This window comes from Pestalotiopsis fici (genome assembly GCF_000516985.1).
Source record: "Pestalotiopsis fici W106-1 unplaced genomic scaffold PFICI_Scf_12, whole genome shotgun sequence".
NCBI classification, from domain to species: Eukaryota; Fungi; Ascomycota; class Sordariomycetes; order Amphisphaeriales; family Sporocadaceae; genus Pestalotiopsis; species Pestalotiopsis fici.
The window spans coordinates 900,377-926,623 of NW_006917102.1; the positions used below are offsets into that span (position 1 = coordinate 900,377).

Here is a 26,247-nt window from a genome sequence, read left to right on the forward strand (position 1 = left end):
CGCACGGCTTGGGCACCAGGTCCAGGCACAAACATTGGGCTTTTAGTACTCTCGAGATCAGATCAAGGGCACCACCCATCCCATGTACATCAGGGCAAAGGGGAATTGGAACTCCATGTCTGAATCCGATGAGATGGCCCGGATACCACCCCGGATGTCCAATTTAGTCTGATGAGCCACCGTTTGTGGGTTCTTTCTGCCAGCTAGCACGCGACAAACAAGCATTGCCAGACTAGAGCGCCATTCGATTTCGAGAGAGATTAGGTGTGCAGGTAGGATTCGGGTCGAGAATACATCGGCTTTCGGAAGCAAGGTTGCTGGACAGGACAATCTGGTGATTGAAAATCGACACAAGCACCTTTGGAGTTGATCATGGAATGCGACGACACTGGATTTGAAGGCCAATGGCTAATGTAGTGTGGCCGAGTTGCGGCTATCGATCTAATTTAGCGGCACTGGATCCGGGCATCTCAAAATGTTAGCGCTCATGCCTAATGCACATGTTAGTGTAGAATGCAGCCGTGGAGCCGCGGGTCTCAGCGCGTACCTACATTCTTTTAACCAGAGGTGCATTCTATTTGCAGAACGTTGAAGCTAGAAACGATATGGAACATTGAACTCGACGAGTGGCCTCCTTTCCTTCCTTTCTGTCTCTATTCAGTCATACCCGACTTGGCACTGAGATGGCATCAGTATCTAGTTGCAGCTTGAGGTCCATGACTAACCGCAAGCCCGGAAGAGCAGCCGCGGCTCCAGCAAGGGTTCTCGCGTACGAGAGCCTTGACTAGGAGCCTAGCAAGCTAGGGGATCATCGCTTCAAGTGCTGCCGTCAATACCTATTCTCACAACCAAATTGTAAAAAGTCTATCACGCGACTTCCATTGTGAATATCTAGCAATTGTAGGACACCTTTATAAGGTTCATGGCCGAGTGCTCATTCATTTCCGAGAACCGAGGACGCTCTTTTCGCCCATTTCAAAACCTCCTCATTGGAGCAGATTTTGTTTTCCATAGGTCAGAGTAGTACCTACCTACCTAGTACCTGGTACCTAGTAGTCATGACATTTCACGAGCATCATGTCCGCGCAGCCTCCAGCAACAACAATACCAACAGCAACCCATTTCAGGTACCGAATTCACAAAGAGCCGTGCGACAATATTTACTCTCTTGTCGTTTCATTCATGGCCCTTCATTCAACACCAGCGCCTGAGATTTTTCGAACTGCTGACCTTGATCCCGTCTCTTGAGCAAATGGACCCTGCACATGCTTGCCTGCGCCAACTGGGTGCTGATTTGCCCACGTCCTCTCGCTGCCCTGATAGAAGATGCAGGAAGGTGGGTGGGTGGGGAACAAGCACTTGAGGGTCTGGCAGTTGGCATTGCTGACAGTGAACACCCAGAGCTACACCCACTTGCTTGTGGCGTACATCAAACCCAAGACCGATCATAATCAGATGCTGCAAATGCACCATCACAGCATGCATTCATCTCCATCAAAAACGCCCCCAAAGTTCATATCTCCTTGACGTGCGCCTTGCACAAAAACTTCACAGCCTGAGGCTCTGGGCTATAGTGCCGGCTCTCCTTTGTTGTATGGCACATGAGCGCCGACATGTTCGGATCCGCGCAGAGTAAGAAGGTCGACGGCGGCTGCTTTTCGGCCATTTTCTCGCGTCTCAAGATCCAAACGCAAACGCCATTATTCTTCTGCTGCGAACGCCCCAAATGACAAGTCAGAGTGCCCTCGAAAGTCTGGAATCGAGACGACCAGCCCCTTGAAAGCTGGCGATGCTCCAGAACCTCCCAGCCGAAATGATGAGGTTGCAAACCATAAGATATCACATCCTCAGCATCGACTGGATAATCTGACTGGGTGCAAGAGGCGTTCCAAAACTTTCACAACAAGGCTCAAGAAATCCTACTGGAAGAGCTTACTCTGTCTAGTGGTGCCCCAACATTGATTCGCGTTTTCTCGAGAAGTCGTCTAGGGTCTGGAGACATCATTTCGGTCTAGCATAGTCAAGTCAACCTCGGCGCTATACCTGGATCTTCGAATAAATGTAAAATACCTAGTATTCTGAAGGCGTTCAGTCAAGTCGAGGTGGGTGATTAACACGACAGAAGGACTATACTGAGGACCAGAGAACGAGAGGGTCTTACAAGTGGTTCCACAAGCATTTTGGAGTTCGAAAACTGAGAAAGCTCAAGCTTGCCATCAACCCTGTGACTTACGGGGCAAGCCGGGCTATCCCATATTTCTTCGAATACGACTGGGCCAAAGACATCAGTGATCGCAAGCTGGTGGCAGAGGGGCTCGCATATTGCTATCGCACTAAAAACAATAAGCTGTATCATAGGGCGATTCTGCAGCCCATATTTTAGAACTGGTTTTCAGCCAACCGGCTGTATCATCTATCCACAAAAGACCACCAAAGCCCGTCTTTAACTTTGTTGCGCAACGTAGGCCAAGATGATGACGCCTGATGCCCAGAGCTTTTTCAAATAGCTCCCTAAGAGCTTGTTCATCTCCTTCCGCGGACTTTGATTAATTTTAGTGGTTTGGATCAGGTTGAAAGGCCAACAGATGCTGTTCGTATTGTCAAATTTCTCGTCCGGCTTGTTCAAACATGTGAGAGTCCAGCCAAAGTATTCATTTCGAGCCGAGATGACTACAGGGCCGTAGCCTCAGGGGCGCCAATCGAATCGCAATGCTATGTGTGGACCAGTGTGGTTACCGGGAACTACCCTGATATCAAGGGACCAACCTAAGGACGGGTGTAAGAGATTGGAACCAACTGGCCTGGTGAAGTCGAGCAGAAGTTTGGATTGACGCTACATAGACAAGCCACTGGAATGTACTAATCTCTTCTCTAAAAAGCACTACCGAGTCTAATGCGAACATCACTAAAGAGGTTCAGTTGGGCGTATTTTTCCATAGTAAGCAGCCAGGTCGCCCATTGGTATTGAACATTCTTCAGTGTCTTTGCGGAACTTACGGTGAACTGTACCCAAAGAAGAAGAAAAGAAAAAGAAACAACCACTGAACAAAATCAAACTCGCCCACAGTGAGCTGTTAAGTAGGTCATGTACGCCGGCGTATCACTTCATACCAAACAACTTCTATTGCGCTTCCATCTTGGGATGAAAAGTGACAGCAGCGGGCTAGAAATTGCTTTTCTATCTCGGAGTCGTTATTGAGGAATAACTGCCACCACCTCTTTATAAGAGAAGGCAATGGCAACTATAGTTTTGATCAAGCTTCTGTGGAGGAATACTTTGCAGAAAAGCATAATGCCTGAATCTGAAGAGAAGCTCGATCTGAACTGGTAAAACTGTCACATCTACGTCGCAAAATGCAGATGATCACTCAAAGCTGGCGGAAGGGTCAATTTGCAGACACAGGGCGAGGGCTGTATCGCTTTTATAACTGCATTGTATGGCAATTCACCCAAAGTTGTAGATTTTTGAGAGGATCAATGGGTTAAAGCGGATGGGAGCCCATACCTCTGCCCTCCAACCGAAATAGAGGTAATTAAGAATTCGATGAAGAGAAAGCTTGGGACTTCGAGACTTCATGGATTATAGAAATCGCGGAGATCGTCGCCGCTTCAATAAATTATCGTATTATGGAAATAAGAATTATCTGGGAGTGTCTTAAGCCTTCTTTTGATCACGAATGCCATTTCTTCTCAGGAATTTGAGACTTTACGAGTATAGGGATACAAAAAGGTGACTTGAAGCTGTCAACGTCGGCCGACGATTAGACTAGCACATTCATAGTAACAGAGAGTCCAATGGAGCTGTGAGCTCGGAGAGAAAGTTGGCAGTCAGAGTATATACGCGCCGTCCTTGGCCAAAGGGATCACGGATGAGCCTATCACTTTACGGCCCTTGGGTGTTGTGTAACCCTCAAGCAAGTCCCGAACTAGATGCCTGCATATTTTGTGTCTAGATGACAAAAACGACTACCGATCATGTATATCTTGTTACTGGCTCTTCACAGTGTGAACTTGCATAAACTACGTTTTGAATGCCCTTTTGTGAAAGCTCTGAGAATACGGATGCTCTATAGGGAGATTAGCGTCCACTATCGAGCGCTATCGTCTACCAGAGCTGTCCACCAAGGTAGCTGAGCCCCACACGGATTTCCAGACCTTTGACACCTGGACGGTCAATCAGCTTTGATGACTAAATGTACGAAAGCAATGTCCTTTTTTCCCTCACTCACTCAGCTTGGAGCGTATCAAAATCAGAATTGAGATATTATCAACTCCTCGAAATCTCAGATTGATCCCGGGCGGAATACTGCTTTAGATCATGGGCCGGACAGAGCCTTCCAAAGGCCTGGCGCCACCGAGCTTCCGTCGTGACGCACGCGCCAAGAAGGCAAAAGCCACTCTGAACAAAGCCATTCCGGCACTGCTATCGAGCCATCCGCGCGCAAAACGTGGTACTGAGGCTTCAGAGCTGATTGTCGAGCCGCCTGCCCGCAAATCTGCGTCAAATGCACCAAGAGGCGGGGAAAGGAATGGCGCCCCGTTGCCACCGAATGATGAACAACCCGGCTTGTTCCTCGAGGTGGCGGATACCCTAGCGGTTGCGAGATCGCTGCTTAGGGATCAGGAGACTGAGAGAGATGACCTGAGTAATAGGGTGTCTCGTGTCGCCATCTTGAACATGGCCTCACCACTATCACCCGGTGGAGGCTTTGTCAATGGAGCAAGCAGTCAGGAGGAGTCACTGGTAAGAATCTGCCATCTTGTTATGTCCGAAGACCGCCAGTGCGACTTTATTCCGGGCGGTTCTCCGATTGAGCGCCATATTAGAAAAATGAGCATGGACATTAGGAAAACGCAAAGAATCAATGTATAAGCCACTAACTTGAGAATCTGTAGTGCATGCGCAGCACGCTTCTACCATCCCTCAAAGATGAATTTTACCGTCTTCCAGAGCTCGGTGCCGTCTTTACTCCCGACGTTCTCGTATTCCGGAACGAATCCGGGGACGATCTGGAGAAACGGGACCGCTGGTTTGTGGATTGCGTCAGTGCCGCTATGCTCCGGATGCCGGAGACGGAGGTCAACGAAGAGTCTGGGCGTGGCAGGTATGTCAATTCCAGCGACAGGGATACCATCTTGCAAAAGATGCGCATCGTCATGAGGGTATTCCAGGCCAAGGGTGCCAGAAAAGTCGTGTAAGTGCATTATCATGCGTCACTCACTATGCTTTGCTGGTCGTGGTAGTGTTAGGTGACATCCGTTTCGCCATGACTCCGTTTCCTGTCGCAGATAACTTGTACACTTCCGTTTTGCCAAAGTTATTCACACAGCTCGTATTGTATTCAAAGTACTCATGCATTTCTCTGATATAGGCTTGGAGCTTGGGGTTGTGGTGCATATGGCAATCCCGTCGGCGAGATAGCAGCAGCCTGGAGCAAGGTACTGCTAGGTGGAAAGAACAAGGCCAAAGCCAAAAAGGAGACCTGGTCAGGTATCGACGAAGTCGTCTTTGCAATCAAGGACCCTGGCCTGGCCGATGGATTTGAGGCAGCGTTCGGTCCAGGCTTGACGCGCAGGGCAGCCGAAGATGCATCGGAAGAGGAGTCCGAGAACGACGATGCTGAAGCGTTCAGGCTTAAAGAGCTTCAGGACAAGATCAGCGAGCTGGAGCAGCGCATGGCGCAGACCGCCAATGCCCAGGTCAAGTCTGGGCTGGGCGGTATATTGGCTGGGCTGAAGAGTCAACTTGGAGGAGTCAACGACAAGGATGCCCCAACGCCAGACCGTGCCAGTGAGGCTAGCAGCGACGAGGCAGCATCAGACCAAGACAGTGATGTGTCATCGCCCCAGCCCGGCGACGAAGAAGAGGCAGAAGATGGCGATCATGATAATAGGCGGTGATGAGTTGGTGCTCGGTGCGATAGCCTCCATGAGACCCAAGTCGCTGTAATTCTCCGATTTCAGTACTACTCGCAAGGATTCTCCAATGGACCAGGCAGAGTAACACAATGTTTGCTCGCTGCAGGTTAATCGATCTGAGGGTACTTCTGCCGGCTGCTTTAATCAAACCACGCAACGGCATGGTCCTCTTACTCTCTCACTGGCCCTCTCACCTTGGATACACCTTCTGCACGAGCGTATTCGCTTCTTTTCCCCCTGCACAAATAGTAGGGGGAGATCGTCATGAAACTAGGAGTGTTCATGCACTCCATAGTCGCGCGTCGAGGCCCGCACACGTCAAGGACTCATCATGACTTCGCAGATTGACTGCTATAGGTCAGTCATCAGAGTCGGTGTGCCAAGACTAGCTACCTGTACCCTTGGCTGGCAGGGGCCAAGTTGTCAATAAATGCGAGGTTCGTTCGGATGGACTACCGAACAATACTACGACGTTGCTCGGTTTTGCTTGAGGTCTGGGCTTGGCTCCGTCTCAACCCCTCCGTCCGCCCAGAAGATACTTTCTCGTCCTCTACATGATCGTTATCTGCCAGACTTGGCAAAAAAGTCGTGTTATCCTTACTTATGCACAATGATAAGCGATCTGAATATTGGCTCGTCTCGATGTTGATCACGAATTAATCTCGGCCGAGTCTCCTGAAAGCTGAACCACGACCTCGGGATCAATAATCTCATTGTGAATGCCTGTGCCGCATGATGTGGTCAGTAGTACTATGTGTCTATGGCACAGCTACCTACCTAGTTAAGGCAAGGAATGGCGCAGACTGTGCCGCACACCATGGCGGTACTTGGCTGATGATCCATGTCGACAAAATTGCCAAAATACAGGTCCAAGCTCGACGGTCGCAAACGATCATTGCATATAACCCTGGTTTTAGCAAATCTCCTTGCCCTCCCTCGGACGTTATGTTGTCGCGTTAGCATTTGCTAAATGCTTACGGAACACATGACCTGGATCATCTGCGAGACGCTGATGGAGAAAACCTGCTGTGCCACCGAATTCCCCGTACCTGGCTCCTTCTTAGTCGTTGGTTCGGAAACATGGCTCGCTTTTTTAAATCATACCATCATGTTATGACAGGTCAGGGGGGTCTGACCACCAAAAGAGAGAGAAAAAAAGGATCGATCTCATGAAAATTGTAGATCCTCAGAAGCACTCTACATACACTAGGCTACGGTAGACCAGAATTAGTTATCCCGTCAGTCTGTTTACCGACAGGGCTGTCAAGGCTGCAGAACCACCCTGTCTTCTGGGAGAGATCTTGGGAGTCCCTATCCACCTCCTGATTCTAATCTCTAAGCGAGGGGGGGATTGTCGCTCAATCCTGGGTCAACCTTTCATATTGGTTTCCATGTACCAAGCTTACCGTAAAAGGCAGACTGTTATCCCCGCCTAGACCCGAAAGACCGACATCTCCGGCAGGGCACAAAGCCAAAGCTTTGAGTGCTCTTTAGCCTTTCAATCTAGCGTACCCGAAGCCCGGAGCTCTCCCCCTGTCCAATTGCTGAAAGCTCTGTGCCATCACCAATCCCGCAAAAAGCAAATGTCTGTTTTACGCCGACAGCCGACAACGACGACGACGACGACTACTATGCAAGACTGACAAGCCGCAACCGGGGCCAGAACGACATGACGCTCCTCCAACATATCCGCATCCCCTCGACCGCGCCCCGGTTCCCGACCTACGCTCTTGCCGTTGAGCTGCAAACGCATCTGCAAAGGCGGCTGCTCGAGCACAAGGCCGCCGCCGCCGCCTCAGCTTCCTCCTCATCGACGACGACGACGACTTCGGTAGCGCCACCGCCGTCTCTCATTTCGTTCACACCACCACCGACGTATACGCTCGGCCGGCGACAATCAGGGCCTCTAGCCCCAGCCGAGGAACAGCGCCTCCGCGCCCCTCTCCGCGTCGGGCCACACTCACAGTATGCCCCCGAGGTGGTGAGCGCGCCGCGCGGCGGCCTCGCGACATACCACGGCCCGGGACAGCTCGTCTTTTGGCCCGTCATTGACCTGCACTCGCCGCACCACCGCCACTTTACCGTGCGCGACTATGCGTGTCTGTTGGAAAAGACGACGATTGCCGCGCTGGCGCGCGTGACGCGGCGGTCAGGTAGCGAGCTCAAGGGCTTCACGACGGATAACCCAGGCGTCTGGGTCCGCCACAGCGCGTCGGGCTTGCTCCGCGATACCGCTGCCGGTGCTGCTCCTCCCACCAGCAACAGTCCATCGGCAATAACAACCGCTGAGGAGCGCAAAATCGCCGCTCTGGGCGTCCACCTCCGACGCCACGTGACGGGTCTCGGCGTCGCCGTCAACATCAACATGCCCGTCCGCGGGCCCGAGGCGTCGAATCCGTGGTCGCGCATCGTGGCGTGCGGGCTTGAGGACAAGGGCGTGACCAACCTGGTGGCTGAGCTCTACGGGGCCGATCACGGCGGCGAGGAGCACTCGTACTCGGCCACTGGCCAAGAGCTGCAGGACGAGCTGCGGCAGGCGTGGGCCGATGAGTTTACCGAGAGGCTCCTTGTCAAGACGGATAGTCTTCGTGACTACCAAGATGAGACGCTAGCCGCAATGATTACGTCTTTCGAAAATCGTGCTCAAGGCTTAGAGTCTGGGAATGGGTTCAACTCGGGGCTTGAAAACTAGCCTTCTCTATTCACACTTCCAATAGCAGTGGGAGAGTCCTAGATCGTCCTCATGAGTCAATCATAATGAATTGATTCGAAACTGGTTAGCTAAAATTATGCCAGCCATGATGGAATTGTAATGATGTACATTGTCCATGCCACTGTGAGATGAAGTAAATAAAATAAAATAAAGGAAATCAATTTACCCTTCTCTTTGGAGATCCGTTCAATTTTGAGTAGTACAAAGTATCTACCAGTCGTTACATCATTTCTCTGAAGCAAGTCCCACTATCAATATTTTTGTTTCCGTGAAAAGGAAAAAAGATGGTCATAAACACCAAAAAAAGAAGAATGCTGATGAGAGTGGGATTCGAACCCACGCCAATTTCTTGACTACGATTTGAATTTCAGTTGACCTGAACGTAGCGCCTTAGACCGCTCGGCCATCTCACCCTGGTGCTTGTGATACTTTGTGGTTGTGGGGGATTATATAAAAGTCTGTATTTGGGTCGCCGACGAGAATAGTGAACAAATATTATTTAGACTGTCCCGCATTGCTCTCCTATTTTTCTGTATCGAGGAACCAGCGACTGAGGGATTAACCAACTTAAAATGCATCATCAATCCGAGTTTGTCAAGGACGTTGGCCCAAAAATCCTGTGAGAAGCCTCAAAGTCGCGTCATGGACCAGCGCCTCGCGATGTCAAAGCCATAACTTTGCCAACAAAATTAATGAAACAGAACCAAACCACCAAAGAACACCAAGCCTCTACCATTCAAGTTTTCATTGCCTTTCAAATGCTTAAGAAGAACTCTTTTTCCGGTTAGCCATTCTACCCGTGGGCGCATCCTCGTCCTGGTCCGGTTTGTATTCCTCAGGCTGGAAGTGGGGATTGTTATAGTGAGCTGTATTGTAGTAGCTTTGTTTGAAGATATTAGTTTGGACCTGAAAAGCAGGATCTGGGGGCTGTGGAGATGCTTCAGCTCCACCAGGGACTGGAAACATGTGCTTGCTGAAGCGCAACGATGTCAGCGACGTTGCATCTTGTGTCTGAGGTTGAGGTGAGGGCTGCGAGGGTACACTATGTGTTGGTGACAACGGCGATTGAGCCACAGCTGGCGATTCCGTGTATTGTGGAATCCATGATGTTTGAGCCGGTGGGCTAAAGGCTGATTCCATTGGGGAAATTGGTGGAGATCCAAGCGGTGGGAACGAAGACGGCGGCGGCCCTCCAACACCAAAGCCAGGTATCATAGACAGCGCCCCCATATTCATAGTTGAAAAGGCCCCAAGAGAAGATACATTGCTCTGAATGTCATGATGGTGGGACAATGACGAGACTCGATTAACTTGCACAGAAGCAGGAGCAGCCGGAGGCGCAGCAGGCTGAGGTGCGAGAACTTGCTCGCGATACAAGATGTCGTAATGATCAGGACGATAAAGAAGATTGATCATGAAACCCAGTTCCGCTGGGTCCTTGCTCTTGGCTTCGTCAGGCCATCGATGCGTATTCACCTCTGTGCCTGGACTCGTATCAAGATATGCAATCTCCAGGACGATATCAGCTGGTTTAAGGAAGACATTGAACAGAAGATCAAGAGCAATCTGATCTATCTCCTTGTTGACAGGCATGATCCACTGGTCGCAGTAAGTAGTTGCGTCTCCTGTAATGAAGGCCTCGTATTGAGGTAGGTTGCCTTTCAACCACGATGCCGCGAGTAGGCGAAGATGGTAAATCATGCCGTCGGAGGCCGGTCCATTCCACATGTCCAGCACAATCGGCATGGCGTCCTGCCCTTGGTCGAGGGCTTTGATTACTTCTTCAAACAATGTTGTCGTCGGCTCGACCATGTCCTCGAATAAGTAAAGATCAAAGCCGCCGGTATGTTGAATAAATTCATTCAGCGACATGATGCGAGCAAACTCGGTTTGCAGGTGGTCAATGTCACCACATTGTACCAGATTCTCGAAGTACGCAAAGCCGATGGCTATTTGCAGTCAGTAACACTACAACCACCACACGTATGACAACCACCAAGATCACCCGTGTACCACCGCTAATAGTGTGTGTCGCCATTCAGATGGCGAGAACCACATGCCCTTGTCATTCGGGATGCGAGACCTGGGCAATGGCCCAGACTCCAGAGGCTGCCACTCGGTAAAACCCCCCGGCGAATCTTGATATGAATGAAATTGCGGGGTAGAGGTAAGATAATATGCAGGAGGATACCAGCATCACAACATAATTGCAACTCACCTCGCCAGCCACAATTACCATCACCCTGGATCTGACGGTAGGTTGTGTACGTCAGGGGCAATGCCTAGGATCATGTCTGATTAGCTTTCGCCCATATGTCTTGTCTCATGATTGGATGCTCTGTGGACTTGTGTGCGTGTGTATTTAGTCTCTTGGGGTGTGCCAATCTATGTTAGTGTGGAGGAGCAATGCTCTGCAGCACGACAGATTCTCGTCGATGAGATCAGCCGCTACGGCAATCCAGCTGTCCAGACAGGGGGTCCACGGCACGGCACAGGGTTCGCTTGCTAGTTTGGACAGTAGTAGTAATCTGCCCAACCAGGTGCGGATCCAAGTGCAAGTTGCTCCGGACGTGGAAAGTAGCAGGTAAGATAGGTAGCGAGCGAGATGGACAGGGGAAGTGCCAGCGGTCGTCGCGTGAGATAGGTTACGGCGGGCAGGGAGGCAGCGGGACGGGATGAGATCAGGCTCTCTCTCTCAACTTACCACAGTTTTGGCAACGTAAACGGGGTTTGCCTTGGCATATTCTTCCGTGATTGCTTGACTCGACTTTTTGTCGCTAACATACGGACCCTAGTGGAAAAGCTTGTGTGAGCTGTCGTGCGTGTGATTTGAATCCGGTGAAGAATTGGCCATGCATGATGCAGAAGAAAAAGAAATGAGACGGCGAGAAAAAGCAAAACCCGATAGGGTAGAAGAGAAGCTCCAATCTCCAACAAGGAGAGTTGCAGCGGGATTTGGGAAGAGCAGGTACAATGTCGAATAAATGAATGATTGAATGAACCCACCTTGAGCTCAGGCTGATAGTCCCGGGCAGCGGCCTCTTGCTGGGCGAGGTCGCTTGGGGCCTCCATCTTGACGTTGTAGGATCCTTGATCGTAAGAAGTCGCGTATCCGGGATGGTGTTGGTGGTTTTGCTCCTGCTTCTGGTGATGGTTATGATGATAAGAGGGAGGATCTGGCGACGACGGCAGTCCGTGGTGTTGAAACCGAAGATGTTGGTGTTGGTGTTGTTGTTGTTGTTGTTGTTGTTGCGGCTGCTGCTGGCTGTGGTTGAGGTTGTGGTGGTCGTAAAGACTAGAGAAGATGGGTGAGGTGAGTGCAGTACTAGCAGCAGCAGTTGTATTCGTACTACCGCTACTACTACTGCTAGTCGCAGCAGCGGCGCCCGATTTCAGGCCTGGACTGCGGTTGTTGGCTCCTCCCCCGCCTACACTACTACCACCACCACTACTGCCGCTGCCGCCGCTGCCCTGGCCCATCGGACTGGGTGCAAACGTGTATTCAGGCAAGTTTGCGTTGCCTACATTGACTCCATATGAAGCTGGTGACTGGTAGAATAGAGGAATTCGGTTTGGATTTGGCTGGAACATGCCTGGGCCTGGGTGGTTTTTTGCCGAATATAGGGCATGAGCGATGGCAAGAAAACACGAGAGAAAGATGCAGAGAGTGAGACAGAGACACAGAGAGAGAGAATGCCCTCTTTTACAATATCCCGTTGCACGCGTTCGAACTTTTCGGTGGGTGCGCGAGGCTACTTGCAGCTTGTTGCCTTGATCCTGTTTTTTTTTTTTTTTCGGGCAGGCTGTCGGCACGATGGAAGAAGGTTTTGGGTGGTGGTTATGTAGGTATGGTTCGCCTAGTACTAGCTGTCGTTTTAGAAAAAAGAACGACTGCCGCCAAGGGGTGAAGCGGAGTTGAAGAAGAGGAAGAATGGGAGGAGAAGAAAGGAAAGAAGGAAAAGAAAGGATTCCAGGATGTGAATGAGAAACCAAATACGAGGGAGTCGTTTATTTGTTAATAATAATTTTTTTTCTTTCCTCTTTTACGGGCGGAATGCAGGCGAATCAATGGTTAGTCCACCCAGGCTCTCACCACCAGTTGAGACGCACGTCTGGTACGTGTAAGAAAGAAAGAAAAAGTAGATACGTACATCTACCTCAACGACTTGGTCCGTTCTCAGGGTAATATAGTAGCAGGTCATGTAGGTAATGTATCGACCTATGAAATGTACCTACATACAGCACCTACATACCATACCTTGCCTGCTTCCATGTTGCCCAGCCATGTTACCTACCGTATGGGCGGCGCTCCATTCCCGTCTCCTGAGAGTAACGGTAACCCGACTGTCCGCATCGACTGACTGACTGACTGATGGGCGGACGGACCACCACAAACCACAATACAACTCAGCCAGCAGAGCACACAAGGGGCCGCGGGCCTGTCTAGGTAGCAAATGGCACAATGCTGGCTTGGTTATGCAGGCCCATTTGCTTGACCTTCCGACTTGCAGTGCATCATTTGACAGTACTCCCATCCAATGGATGGCTGCGTGGCACAGGCGTGGTCTAGCCTACCTATACTACCTACGCCCTAATCAACCATCACAAAATAGCTGTCAGTCAGGTCGGATCAATGAATGGTGAGCTTGGATGCGCGCTACCTACATTTACTTTACAACTACCTACATTCACTCTTCCTATCAAGCACATTTCCGGCCAACGACCTGATGCCATGCTACTACGGAAACACCCAATCATCAAGCCCTGGCACAATTCATTGAAGTCGTCGGGTGCCGCCCCACGATATGCTGTCAGCATCAAGCGGATTCGAGTTGCATGCTTCTCAGGATCATGTTCCCCATGAACCTCTGACCTTGGGCTGCACCCACGAAACTACTAACCTAGGAATTTTCGGTCCCCTGGGCAGCAGCTTCCCACGAAGCCAAGTCTCTTAGGGCTTGTCGCTTGTGATGGCGCCCCTGTTGCGAGATCCAAAGAGTACAAAGTACGTATGCGCCGCAGCCCAGAGATACTTGGGTGCTGTCAGTATAATCGCTAGGCTGGTTTGAGTTAGGGGAGAGCAGGTCCCTGCTGCCACATAGTAGTAGCATGTACTACTATCAAGACGGGGGGTATGTGTTAGTAACAACATGAAAGATGTCCATGACTTGTCCGCCAGTCCCATGGCTGTCGACCATACACAGGTGCATTGGTCAGTCAGTCACTATGCACGTACGCTGCATGTTCCTTCACCAAGTTGCAGTGCAGCAGAGGTATCCGTCCAGTCATACAAGCAGGTATATGGAGTCGGAACCGGCATACTTTTGCTTAATATCTTCTTCACTATTTGCTATATACTCGTGGCATGAATTGCATTGCTACCCTTGAAATCTTGGACCGTTTCATTCCCAAGCGAGCTCGGTGGATGCTCAGGGTCATCCGATGATGATGCTGCTGCTGAGCTGTCTACCTAGGAGACCAAGCTACTACCATATGTAGGCTCGCTCGTTCTAGCCCACCTCGTTTCTCAGAGGGCGCATCACATCAGCAACGTCAATGCTACCCATGTTTGTAATCCAGTACTGCTACAACATAGCACCACAGAGTTACGAATGCCTGCGTGCGCGCGTTCTCTTGGCTACCTTAGAACGGCGGCACAGCGACCGTGCTAGACCTGACTGGCCATGTAGTAATGTCGATATCGTAAGCCCGCTATCGGGCTACTGCATTACCGTGGTCCGTGGTCCGTGGTCCGTGGTCTCTAGCAGCCATAGCATAGCTTGTGTAACGGTCGCACAATCTCACTTGGAAACTGATAGAAACAGATGCCGAGGATGTTTTTTATTTCTATTAAGCTGGCTGCTGGTAGTACTATGTAGTTGGTTGCCCATCCCTGCCACATGTTACCACGACCCAACGACTTACCAACGTAGCTCAATCCCTGCCCACCCCTATGGAGGTGTGCAACAGTATTGACGATCTCAAGGCATTGATACCATCGATATGTATTTTCTTCTAGGTGCCGCGGGCAAGGCTATACCCTCCTCGGGCGACGCCTTCTTCTGTCCTTTTTTTTTTTTTTTTCTTTTTTTTTTCAAACTATTGTTACCCCGAAATGCTATACCCGAACGGGCCCCTCTTTTTTTTTCTCTTCCTTTCTCCTTTCCTTATTATTTTGTACTAGTTGGCATGCGAACCTTGACGCCACTATGGTTGCCGCTTCCCGGGATCAAGAGACCTTATTCTGCGATCTGCAAAAGCGGATTTTTCAGCTATCAAATTCAGCCGACGCCAGCGTGAGGCTCGCAGCTGTCACTCCAGACACATTTTGTGTGTGCTGGATACGAAACGTGTGCGACCAAAGTGATCACTCATACAGAGACAGACTTGTTCTCAGACACAACGGGCTCTAGGAACTCAATGGACATGCCACTAGCGGCTTACGGCTGCTGCTCGACGGCATGATGGCATCCATTCGGAAACCAGATGCGGCACATCAACTATAAACAGTACACAATATGTTGCGTCACCAGTCCCCCCCAGGAACGGCCCAAATTCTTCAGCCTAGTAAGCGCCATCTTGTCGATATCTGGGTCTCGTGTCGGCTTGTCTTGGGACCCAGGATAGCTCGATCGGTTCTCTGCGGCAATGAATTTGCTGATTTCATCTAGACCTGGCTTGCTGGCCCGGGCCCCAGTGTCACAAGTTGCGGCGGCACGCTCGCACACACACACACACACACACACACACACATACAGATTACACACCACACACATATACACGCAGCCTATCCCAGAACCTTGTCCCTGATCGATCACTAGGGGTGAGAGCATCGCACCGCACAACCACAACCTGCCAACCTGCACGCGGCTCGGCTTCACGGCCTACCTATCGGACACTTCGTTCCCACTCCTATTACGGGCAGTGCACGCGGATTCTATCATATTTTTAATTCACATTTCGGGTCTCATGTTGAAGGGGGAAAAAAAAGTCAATTCTCTGCGATCAAATGTACCGGCAATTGAAAACACCCATGACATAAACGACAAAGAAGTCTACCCTGACAGTGGCCCTGGTGCGCAGCTCGGCTCGGTATACTCTTACCTATCGATGGAACCTACATGCCGATGCCTGTTCTATATCCTCTCCAACGACGTCAGCTTCATGCGCTGACTACATACTCCAACAACATACAGGTGCGAGCAATGTCATTGACAAGGTGTGTGATACACACGCCATGGTCGCAACCCATGCCAGACCTGTACAGCCTGATAAATCTTTGTCCCGGGCATGATACATGCTCTGGATCGAGTATGCCGCTTCACGGCGATTGCAGGAAGTGACGGGGCCATGCAATCCATCATCCTACGAAGCAATATCACTGCAGCTTAGGCGGTTATCTTATCGTCGGCGACAACTATAGGAGCAATAATATTGTGGCCCTCTACTCCTCAGCTGCAAGATTTGATTGATACAGGATGTCCCATTGCACAAAAGCCCTGAATCTAGCGCCGACTGAAAGCCACGCGAGTTTCCTAAAGGCTGGGAATCCCAGCAGCATGTCAAGGATGAAAACCGACATGATTGACGTACGTATAGCCGTTGTGGTTTCACGGGAACGCCCCCGCCTTTCTCAGTCAGTCTGCCAAGTCCAACAAAGATATGTATGGCTTTTTCTCAGTGTTGCACAACAGCTTGTGCCATGCCTGAGCTGGAGAATCACACAAAGTGCGCTGCGTGGACTCTTCTTACTCCCTCTACGATGCAACATTGCCTACAAGCCTCTCCATCATTCTCCTTCTCTTCAAATACCTACTTCCAAGCACCCCATGACCGACGGGTGCTATTAGGTGCCTAATCCGCTTCGAATATGATCAGCTTGCATCCTTACAAAGGACGTTTGATTCCATAGTTTTACCGTACCTTGCTGTTGTTTCCGCTTGGCCTTGTCCCCAATCACCCTGGGTCAGGATTTCTAGCCCCTGTTTGCTGGGCTGGACCCCAGGATACAGAGCATCGCGCTGCTGCGCTGGAACAAGCGACCAGGTCCAGGGTGCCGGGCACCGTGACCCCCCTGAAGTTCCGGGGTACTTTCCCAGCCAGCTAGCTTCGGGGATAACTCAGATCGATAATCGCTAAATCACCTACTGGACGTCCTGCAAGTTTGTCCATGAGCCTTCATGACACTCTGAGCCATGTCTCCGCTTCCGAGCGAGCATAGCTTGCATACATGACTAGAAGGATTTCTCCCAGTCCTTGCCTCGAGACCTTCGGGCAGTCGGTCTTCAAGCTCTCCTGGTAGGATCGCCAATCGAGCAGCTTAGCACGTTGCTCACAGGATTTCGGACTTTTACCCTGGACGGATCCATGACGGCATTCCCTTGACGTACGTACTCGGTACCGATTCAGAATTGAGCAAGAAGGCAAGGTAGGGAGCGTGCACACTGCAGGATATGGCCCCCTCCCAGCCCGCGGCGGGGGGGTTTGCTTTTCAATATCTCCGCAGTGCTACCACACCCTCTGTCCAGCTTCTGAATACCATGTTCATCACATCCAGATATCCGGAGCCCTCGTCCTCCATGAGCAATTCCATTAGCTGCATTGACCAATTGGCTCTTGAGCAATCAAGATAAAGCAACACGTCATCCTGCAATATTCTATCGTTCTATATACACCTCAGCATGTGGTGCTTATCCAAGCGCATCCTATGTGCAGCTCCGTTTCTTACGTATAATATTAGACAACACCTTGGCTCGCGGTTTATACGGCGATTATATTGATCCGGCATAGGATATTGTCGTCCTCCATGACGATTGCTTCGTTTTGGCTTGACAAATCAAATACATTCCCATCTCCAAGTATGCACAAGCCGGCGCTATAACGACTCCCTAGGACTATTTAGAATGGGCTGGGGGTCGACCTGGCTTGCCTGGCCACTGAACATAGCCGTACATTATCTACCGCAGCTCCATGGATGGCTGTTTGGGTGACTGCAGCCTTCCCGCAATCCTGCAACATTGCACGGCCTCTCCTGCGCTACGTACCATGCACACAAGCATACTAAATGCGTGCACCGTGCCTGTGGCAGCAAAGCCGTCTTGGACCTCAGCACGACAACACGCATGGTTTGAATATGCTAGGAAAGCACAATGGTGGCCAAAATCAAAGCACACAGGGTATCTCTGATGTCGAGTTGCATCTGCCTGCGCCAAACCATTACAAAGGGACCGGCCAACACTGTGCTCTGGCAGCCCGCAGTGGGAAAGCCGCCCATGGAGAATCTCCGAATATGATTTACAACCCCATTGATGCAGCATATGGAAAACCGCATCAAGGACAGTGCAATCTGCCATATGAAAGCTACACCCTAGCTGCGATTGGCCGAGTCACCACCCCCTTTCGCTCTCAGGTCTTGCATCGTGCTTCTATGGTAAAGACGCTCAGTAGCAAGGCGTAATTAGGTGTACGACGAATCTCGTCCCCCCTCTTTGCCTCGGTTTTGAAAGAATCATCCAGTTTCCTCCCCACATGATCTGTAACAAACTCTCTACGTGGGTACTGACCACCAGCCAGACCAGACGGCTAGTCATGGTCCAAGACTGTAGGACGGCCGGCCCGATGGGCGGGCGGCCGCAGCGTGGCATCGCGATTTCGTCCTACTGCCAAGGCTCCCCACGGCAGTGCGACCATGGGTACACAAATCCGAGCACCAACGGTTTTGTTGCGTCGCTCATGGTGAATCATTTTCTAGCAGCACCCGTCTCACCTCCCACAAACGGACACGAAGCAGACTTGTCACATTGCTGTAGAGACAGACGGACGGCACGGCATGTGATGACGAGGGAAATCGCAAGAAAGGAATGAAGCGTTTCCAAACAGTCAAGTAACGAACAGTACGATAGCTTTGTTACCCCTCCTCGCAGTTCTTGGGATTATAGACTTCAGTCAGAAGCGGTCCCCTTCCCCTGGCGGGCCTCAAGTATATTGTGTTCAAGCATCATCGCAAAGCTTAATAACTGGCCATAGCCGAGACCACCCCTGGGCACACGAGGAAAATGAGGGAAAAAGCAAAATAAATGAGCCTCGCACAAGTGGTGAAAAGAACCTCCTTCCCGCATGAAATTTCTCCATTTTCCCACCTTCATTTTCCCCCAATCGCCGACATGACTAGCATTCTTTTGCAGCTTGTGTGTGTGTGTGTGTGTGTCGGCCGGCCAGTCTCTCTCTTCTTCTTTTCTTTCTCTGTCTCTCCATCTCGTCCCATTTTCTCACGCCCGACACTGCGGGCAATGCATGGATAATGTATGCGGCTCTGCCCAATAGGATGCTCCCGCGCATGCCCTGTACTGCAAATCATTGGACAGGGAATGTTTCATTCGCTTCCGGGCCGCCTCCGGTAGGTAGGTCCGTCTAGGACCAACAAATCCCTTGGTTTTCTTAATTCTGACTCTTGTGAATCCTTTATTCTTTTAAACAATCTGTCAGGCCTGAGAAATGGCTTGCTTCTGCTTGTGAAGGGAAAGGAGGGGGTTATCCCATTCTTTTTGAACATGAGAGAAATGCTTCTATATCCTCACCTGTCTCACAGTATTCGTAACTACATGTTCTACTCAAAAGGGTCGGATCAACTTCCGCTGTAGCCGCCTTTTTTGTGAGCTTGGCACCTGCATTCCGTTTACAGGCAGGCCACGCTGCGCGGCGGACTGGGGGCGGAGGAGGGTCCACTGTCCTGTCGATCTCATTCTGGGGTATGAGACTTTAAAACCTGACTGCAGAAGTGAGAAATTTCCCTGCGGTAATAGAAGGAAATTTTTCCCTTTCTTTCTTTCTTTTGCCTGTCTTGTCTAGACGGTATGATTGCGCCGAGCCAACTGCATCTCACCTGCAGGATCAGAACGCCGCCTACCTATCAAGCAGGTGCTGGGGGAAGGGAAAAGTTGGCAATTAACGACAACCATGTAACAGGTTCCGGACTTTTGTGCTAGGCAAGAGGCACCAGGGGATCAGTCCAGCTTCCTTGCTTTCTTTCTCTTCTTCCTTCTACCCTGAAGGAAAAGGCGGCTGAATTCATGGTGGCCGGGGGGTGGGTTAATTGCGAAAAGCGCGGAATAATTAAACCCGCCGATGGCTGTGTGAGCATAATATGCAGTCTTCTCAGCTCGCCGAAGAGAGAGAAGAAAGAAAAGACAAGAATGGCCATGTCGGCGATGTTTTTTTAGTAGCCAGCCAATCATTGGCCGGGTCACAGGCAGCGGGATAAGGTTATTATATGCATCGACGGAGTCATCATGCAAGATGGTAAATGTTAACTCAATGCTTGGTGAAACGGGTATTCTGGATTGACTCAGGCACCAAGTTATTTCTTTCGACGTTTTGTACCTTGCATAGGTATTCATGAGTCGTGATATGTAGGCTAGGCGAGTAAATAATTATGTCAGCATGAATGTCTGTGACTCGCATGTTCTGGCTCGTACGCCGGTGCCACGAACAAGGCGCCGAAATGGTATATCGAAAATTGGCTGAAAACGGCTCCGATATCCACCTTGTAGGTCGAACGGCGACGCCGCCGTCATATTCTCTCTTCGGCGTGCCGATATTTTGATTTATGCTTCTCGCCGCCCCAACCCCCTCCCCTCAAGTTCGGGACTGCGCATTTTCGAGTCCGGTCGGTAGATTGTGAGTTGATGTTGAATATCGTCACTCCATGTTCGTGAGTCGTATTCCGTTGCCACTGACTGACCATGACAGGACTTCTAGAAGGGCTGGATCAGATCGCATAATTGAGAGGAGGAGGAGGAAGAAGAAGAAGAAGAAGAAGAATGACAATGACGGACTCAGTGGACATTGCTTCAGGGGTTGTCAGATATTCGACGCGCGGGCATCAGGGTCGTGAATCGACCAGAGGGGTTCTAGGAATGGACTCTTCTCTGGTCCCAAGAGTCATTTGACCTTGGCCACCCGCGGCCCAGTCAGTCAAGTTCCTGAGAATGCCTGTGACATGCTCCTTTACTCTTTTGGACGTCCGTCTACCTACAGAAGGCCAATGATCATGGGGGCGGGCACGAGCGGCGATACTTCGCGGTGAAATGTCGGCCATCAGGCATCTGATCTCAACGTTTGATTCTCTCATCGCAGGAGAGCGACGGAAACTCTCGCCCAAGCCACAGTCCATTGCTCACACACCTCCGAGCTCTTACTGGTAAACCTGAGAGGTCCAGCAACTTTGTTGTCGAGGCATCCTTGTGGCTGGTATGGCCGGAGAAAGGGTAGACTACAGGTATGAACTTTGTATAACATTTTGAGGCTCCGACATGCAGTGCGTTCTCTCTCAGCGTGTGCCGAGTACTGGGCTGTGTCCAACATCTGGCCTATCAATCGTGAGATACACTGGCCTTTAGCCTTTCCCTTTGCCGCATGTGTGGACGACCTGGTTGTCCAAAACCGCAGAATAGCGCGAGTCACCAGGTGGAAAACTTAAAGATGGGAGGACGCGTCGGAGAAAGCATTCATAAAATTCGAGCGAAACGGCAACCCTCTGGCCATTAAATAATTATAAATACAGCGGGAACGACGCCTTCTGCCACTCATACTTGACCCAAAAATTATCACCGTTCGAAGTTTCTTCTTTCCATTCTTCTCGCTGAGCCGCGTCTCTTTCGGTGGATTCACCCACTGATATCCAGCCCTTTCACGTATATACTTGTACGCCCCGTCCAGACGCTTGACTTGACGCATACACACAAGGTCCAGTCTCAAGTGACTACCTGTTCATATATCTGACGCAGACCTTATTCGCGATATACAGCGACGGGTCTCCAAGTTACTCATAACCTGTCTCCCTAATGTAGGTTTCCTGATCTCGAATGGTCAACTGATGAAAGGAAGAAGCTGATCGCAAAGAATAGTCTTGGTGGTCGATCTTCAGCTCGACATTCCATCTTCAAATATGGCTGACAATCATACCCAATCTACCATGGCTGCTGTCGGGCAACACTGGCACCCGGCTGCACTCGGAACTCAAAGCCGACCTTGCGGCACCATCGCAGGTGTATCGCTACAGCCGCTCGGCACAACTGGCGAGCAAACCCTTCAAAGCTTCTCCAGATTTAGGCTTTTGACCGCCGAGCTCCGGGTACTTGTCTGGAAGTTTGCTCTCACGAACGAGAGCGATGAGCGCCTGGTCATTTTTGACCGATATGATATGAGGATTATTCCCACTCCTCACCTTATTTCGCCTCTCCTATTTGTCAACTGGGAGACGCGCGTGCTTGCGCTCAAGCACTATAATACAGAGGTGGCCGTCTACCACATGCCTGACACGCAGACTATGATAAACAGTGGCCACGGCGGCTTGGTCATGTCCGATGCTGCGATCCAACATTTTGGAGCCGCAGAAAATGAATATGGGCCCAAGGGATGTATTCGTCTCAGGTTGACGTCGGACACTTTCATGGTAGGTGAAAAGAACACCTACATGGATTGCCGACATGAAATCTTATCCCGCCGCACTTGGGTGGGCGCTCTTCGGGACGGCAACAGTCCACGGATACCCCTTGGCCACGAGATGGCTGTCTCTGCCCGCATCTCGCGGGCTCAACTGAGCCTGGTCCAGCGTGTCATAAAGCTGGATTATGCGGAAACAAAAATGTCTCCTTCGTGCTGCCACCGACATCGGCAGATGTTTTTCAACTATTTTTGTGGTCTACAAGTAGACGTACTTTTCGTGCATGCCGAGGCTTGCTATCTCTTTTTCGATGCTGGAGAGGCATGGCATACTCTTTCCAAGGTCGTCGGCAATTTATTCGACCATTTGTCGAGATATTCGTTCAAGAATATACTGACTATTTACGGTCAAGACATGGTGAGTGCATACTGGAAAGAGCATAGGAAGTTTTTGGTTTGCTAATATATCATTGTCTAGTGCGTCGAGGACAACATCGACAAGACGCGCGACACCTGGATGCAGCCGCCGGTGCAAACAATAATTCCAGCGCATAGCGAATCCAGACCTTTGCATCTTTCCAGGCTCCATTGGGAACAATATCCCGCCTCGTTTTGCCCAGGTCGGTTCTCGGAGAAGGACTATATCCGGCAACAGGTCAGCAAAGCCGACGATTCATTGTTTGGCAAAGGCGCGGCCGAGGATGAGTTTAGACAAAAGATTGCCCAGACGCGCCCGGATTCGTTTTTCCAGTTTCCATCATTCGTGTCGTACATGGAGACCAACAACATTCCTGCCCATGCCGCTACAACGGGGGCTAGAATGGCTGCATATCTGCAGGAGGTAATGGACCGCACTGTAGACCAACAACTCCTCTTGCAAAGTCGACTGGATTCTGACTCCGAAGATGACAATGACTTGGATTCCGAGGATGATGATGATTTGGATTCCGATGATGATGATGATGTTGATATGGATTCCGGGGATGATGATGATCTTGCGCGCCCTCGTGAGTCTGGTCGAGGGGCGATACAAACCTAGGAGCCCACAAAAGAGTCCAATCTCACTTCAGTGAGATAGAAAAGAGATATTTTCAAGGAATCAATACTTTATTGAAACAGATCAGGTCATTGTACCGGGAGGGAACACAGGTATAGCACAGGTGATCGTGCATACCAGTATATCGTATTATTGATAGTCGGCATGGTGTTTAGTCCTTTGAGGGGACTACTATTTTGAACGCAATAAAACTTGTTCACCCATTTTTACCGTCAATATAGCCTCGTGAATCAATCTCAAAGATCGTATGCTAGCTCCCCTGAAAAGCCAAATGGTACGCTGATGTTTGAATTGATACGATCTCATTCCTATGCGATCCTGCGTGCCTATAGATAAGCCAAGTTCATTCTATTTTTCGTTTACTCTTTGTTCGTGACCATTTGAGGGGGTCGTGGGCCAGATCGACGTGAGCTCATTTCGCCGCCTCCGCAGGATGGCCGTCATAGACCGAACGTCCGGGCTAGGTACTTGAGGCTCAACTCTAACTGGGCAAGGTGAAGTTGAAATAAGGCCCCTTGCAGTAGGCTGAGAGTTATCAGTAAGAGGTTCAACGGAGCATGCAGAAGTCCTTCGTCGACAGAGTCAAGGTTGCTGCCGTATGCTTCGTGTTTCAAGGGACCAATCTCACGCGAAATCATGCGAGTTAAGGCCATGACTGAGGCATGAATAGTATTGGGCATGGAGCAAGCAACTTATAAATATCGGTATAGATTCAAACAAATCGCAACGCTGTAAACGATTGAAAACAAGCAATGGGAATCATGCAATAAAAAATGTACCTCTTCCGACTCCATCTCCTATACCATGTAACAGCAACCCTCCCGACCGAGCGCCAGAAAAACGCAAATGCCAAAGAATAATCAATAAGCCTCATAACCTCCCGTCTGTTTGCCAGAGAAGGACAGGCGAGACCAGACGCGCCTGCTAAGTCTCGGCTTGGTGTACCGATACATCTTAATATCCGAATCTCGTCGTGGACTCACCCGCGACCAACGGTTGCTTGCCCGGCGGATATCCTGCCAGGCCGTCTTGCTGGCGACGGCGATGCTGAATCTTGACTTCTTTAGCGAAGATACGGGCCGCTCGAGCTCATCCTCGGGGTCGTGGTATAGTTCGGCAGCCTCGATGATTTGAGCTGCCATGCCGGGCGGGAAGCTTTCCAGGGCGGCATGGAGTGCCGTCTGAAAGTTGGGGTCGTCGATGGATGCCCCATGTAGACTGAGTTGTTGCAGGTCAAAGTTGCCCGACTCCATAATGACGCGGATATAGTTTGCCTGCTCGGAAAAGGCGGCATCGTCGTCGTGGTGGTGCGAGGCGGCCGCCTCGCCGAGGCCCATGGACGGGTCGAGCATGCTGTACCGGAACCGACTCCGCCACTTGGTCGACCTGGGAAAGACGGGCCGCCCGTTGCTCTCGCCGCCGTCTTGGTGGAACCCCCCTTCGTGCGCCGCCGCCGAGGCCGCCGCAATGTCTGCCTGCTGCTGCGGTGCGCTCCAGCCCAGCCCCTGGCCGCACCCCGCCGTCACGGCGGATATGGCAAACTGCTGTCCCACAAATGACAACCGTGAGTCCCGCAACGAGTCTCTGGCCGACGCATTGCTGTCGCACGCAGCACTCGCGCGCCGCCGCCGACTCAGCGGCGGTCCATTTCTTGCGGCCGACGATGAGGGAACGAGAGGCTCAATCTTGCCCTCGAGTTTGGCTTCGGTCTCGGCGCGGTGCTGTGCTACCGCGGCCACGGCATCGACGGCATCGTCGAGCACGACGGCAGAATCGCGACGCTTGAACATGTTTTCGAAACGGCCTTTGACGAGCTGGAAGCGACGTCGAAGCCAGGAGGCTCTTTTCATGTCTTTTCAAAGAAAGCAAGAAGAGGGGGGTAGGCTGGGCGGCCCGCGTGCAGGCGCCGCTTCAGGTTATATTAATCTCGACGGGAGGCTCATTTCTTTCTTCTTTCTGCAATATGCTCGTGACAGACACATGTTGGGGCTACCTCCAACCAGATGCTGTGTTCGAGCTGGACCCCCGGGGGAGGGGTGGTGCTCTTGCTTGTCTTCTGCCGGGGACCCAGGGGGAATCTTTCGAATTGCAGTGATCTTGGGGCCCGCTGGCCCGGGTCATAGGGGAAGGGAATGGGAAGGGGATCGACGTTGCGTTACCACTGGAGGACCTTGTGCCGATCCCGCATTGATGTTGTCATCGGGGGATTGCCCGATCCGGAAGTTGCCCTGGCCTTTGGCTGGGCAGAAGAATTGTTTCACGCCGTCGGCCAACACCAAAACAGCTCGATGATGTGCGCATTTCAACAACTGACGTCTTGATCTTGGCGTTTTCGAATTAATGATTTTATTGCGTATCAATGGGCAGTTTGCATCATGCAGAGATTTGATGCTCGTAATCAAAGGTTTGGTGGTTATCGCCAATGATTGATTGACATTTGAACCCAGTTTCTTAACAACACACACACACAAGCACATGGGTTACCTTGGTTGTTTGCCGCAGAGTCATGTATTTGATTCTCATTCGCTCTATTGTAAATTACAGAGGCTTGTTCCCCGCATTCTTTTTTCCAATGCAATGCAATATACCTGAGGAGCTGGAACAGGTGATGCCCATTTTGGGGTGAGCCAAGACTCGCGTTCAGCTCTAGCCTGGCTTCCTAATCGGGAGCTCCAAGCGGCCAAAGATTGACAAGGACGCGTACCGGTCGGACGATGGCCTTCGGTCGCCGCGCTCATGCGGCTCTCGAATCCCTCAATGTCACGGAGAATCATTCTGGAAGCAGATGTAGTTACATTGCGGCATTGATGCTGTCCTTACATAGTACGCATCCAGGATTGCGCGTACCCACAGACTAATATTCTGCATTCGACCACATCTGCCGTGATGGAACCCGGGTAGCATTGATAAGTGACAATGCCTATACTCAATTCTGGTGTTTCATCCCGCGATGCAGTGGCGCAAAAGGTTAATCCTTGGCGATCGAGCCGATTGAAACATTATAACGCCGCAATTCCAGTTGACGCCATTTTACTTGACCAGTCAAGAATTGTCTTGACTAGAACTTGTTTATCGCCAGTTGGTTTTCCACATGCAAGTATCGAGCTCATATTGG

The 26,247-nt window shown here is 50.9% G+C and overlaps 5 protein-coding genes across 5 annotated transcripts; 3 read left to right on the plus strand and 2 right to left on the minus strand.

Annotated features, from left to right (window-relative positions):
• Positions 1–4,318: 4,318 nt before the first annotated feature.
• Positions 4,319–5,901, plus strand: PFICI_14038 (uncharacterized protein; the record flags this gene model as incomplete). The annotated part of the gene is made up of 3 exons (XM_007842619.1): positions 4,319–4,744; positions 4,897–5,195; positions 5,373–5,901. 3 exons carry the CDS (start codon positions 4,319–4,321, stop codon positions 5,899–5,901), a joined length of 1,254 nt encoding a protein of 417 aa, XP_007840810.1.
• A 1,687-nt stretch (positions 5,902–7,588) lies between these two features.
• On the plus strand, positions 7,589–8,611 carry PFICI_14039 (uncharacterized protein; the record flags this gene model as incomplete). The annotated part of the gene is made up of 1 exon (XM_007842620.1): positions 7,589–8,611. One exon carries the CDS (start codon positions 7,589–7,591, stop codon positions 8,609–8,611), a length of 1,023 nt encoding a protein of 340 aa, XP_007840811.1.
• A 783-nt stretch (positions 8,612–9,394) lies between these two features.
• Positions 9,395–12,223, minus strand: PFICI_14040 (uncharacterized protein; the record flags this gene model as incomplete). The annotated part of the gene is made up of 4 exons (XM_007842621.1): positions 9,395–10,581; positions 10,851–10,914; positions 11,337–11,423; positions 11,639–12,223. 4 exons carry the CDS (start codon positions 12,221–12,223, stop codon positions 9,395–9,397), a joined length of 1,923 nt encoding a protein of 640 aa, XP_007840812.1.
• A 9,382-nt stretch (positions 12,224–21,605) lies between these two features.
• PFICI_14041 (uncharacterized protein) lies at positions 21,606–23,114 on the plus strand (the record flags this gene model as incomplete). Its single annotated transcript, XM_007842622.1, has 2 exons — positions 21,606–22,493; positions 22,554–23,114. 2 exons carry the CDS (start codon positions 21,606–21,608, stop codon positions 23,112–23,114), a joined length of 1,449 nt encoding a protein of 482 aa, XP_007840813.1.
• An 878-nt stretch (positions 23,115–23,992) lies between these two features.
• On the minus strand, positions 23,993–24,982 carry PFICI_14042 (uncharacterized protein; the record flags this gene model as incomplete). Its single annotated transcript, XM_007842623.1, has 1 exon — positions 23,993–24,982. One exon carries the CDS (start codon positions 24,980–24,982, stop codon positions 23,993–23,995), a length of 990 nt encoding a protein of 329 aa, XP_007840814.1.
• Positions 24,983–26,247: the final 1,265 nt, after the last annotated feature.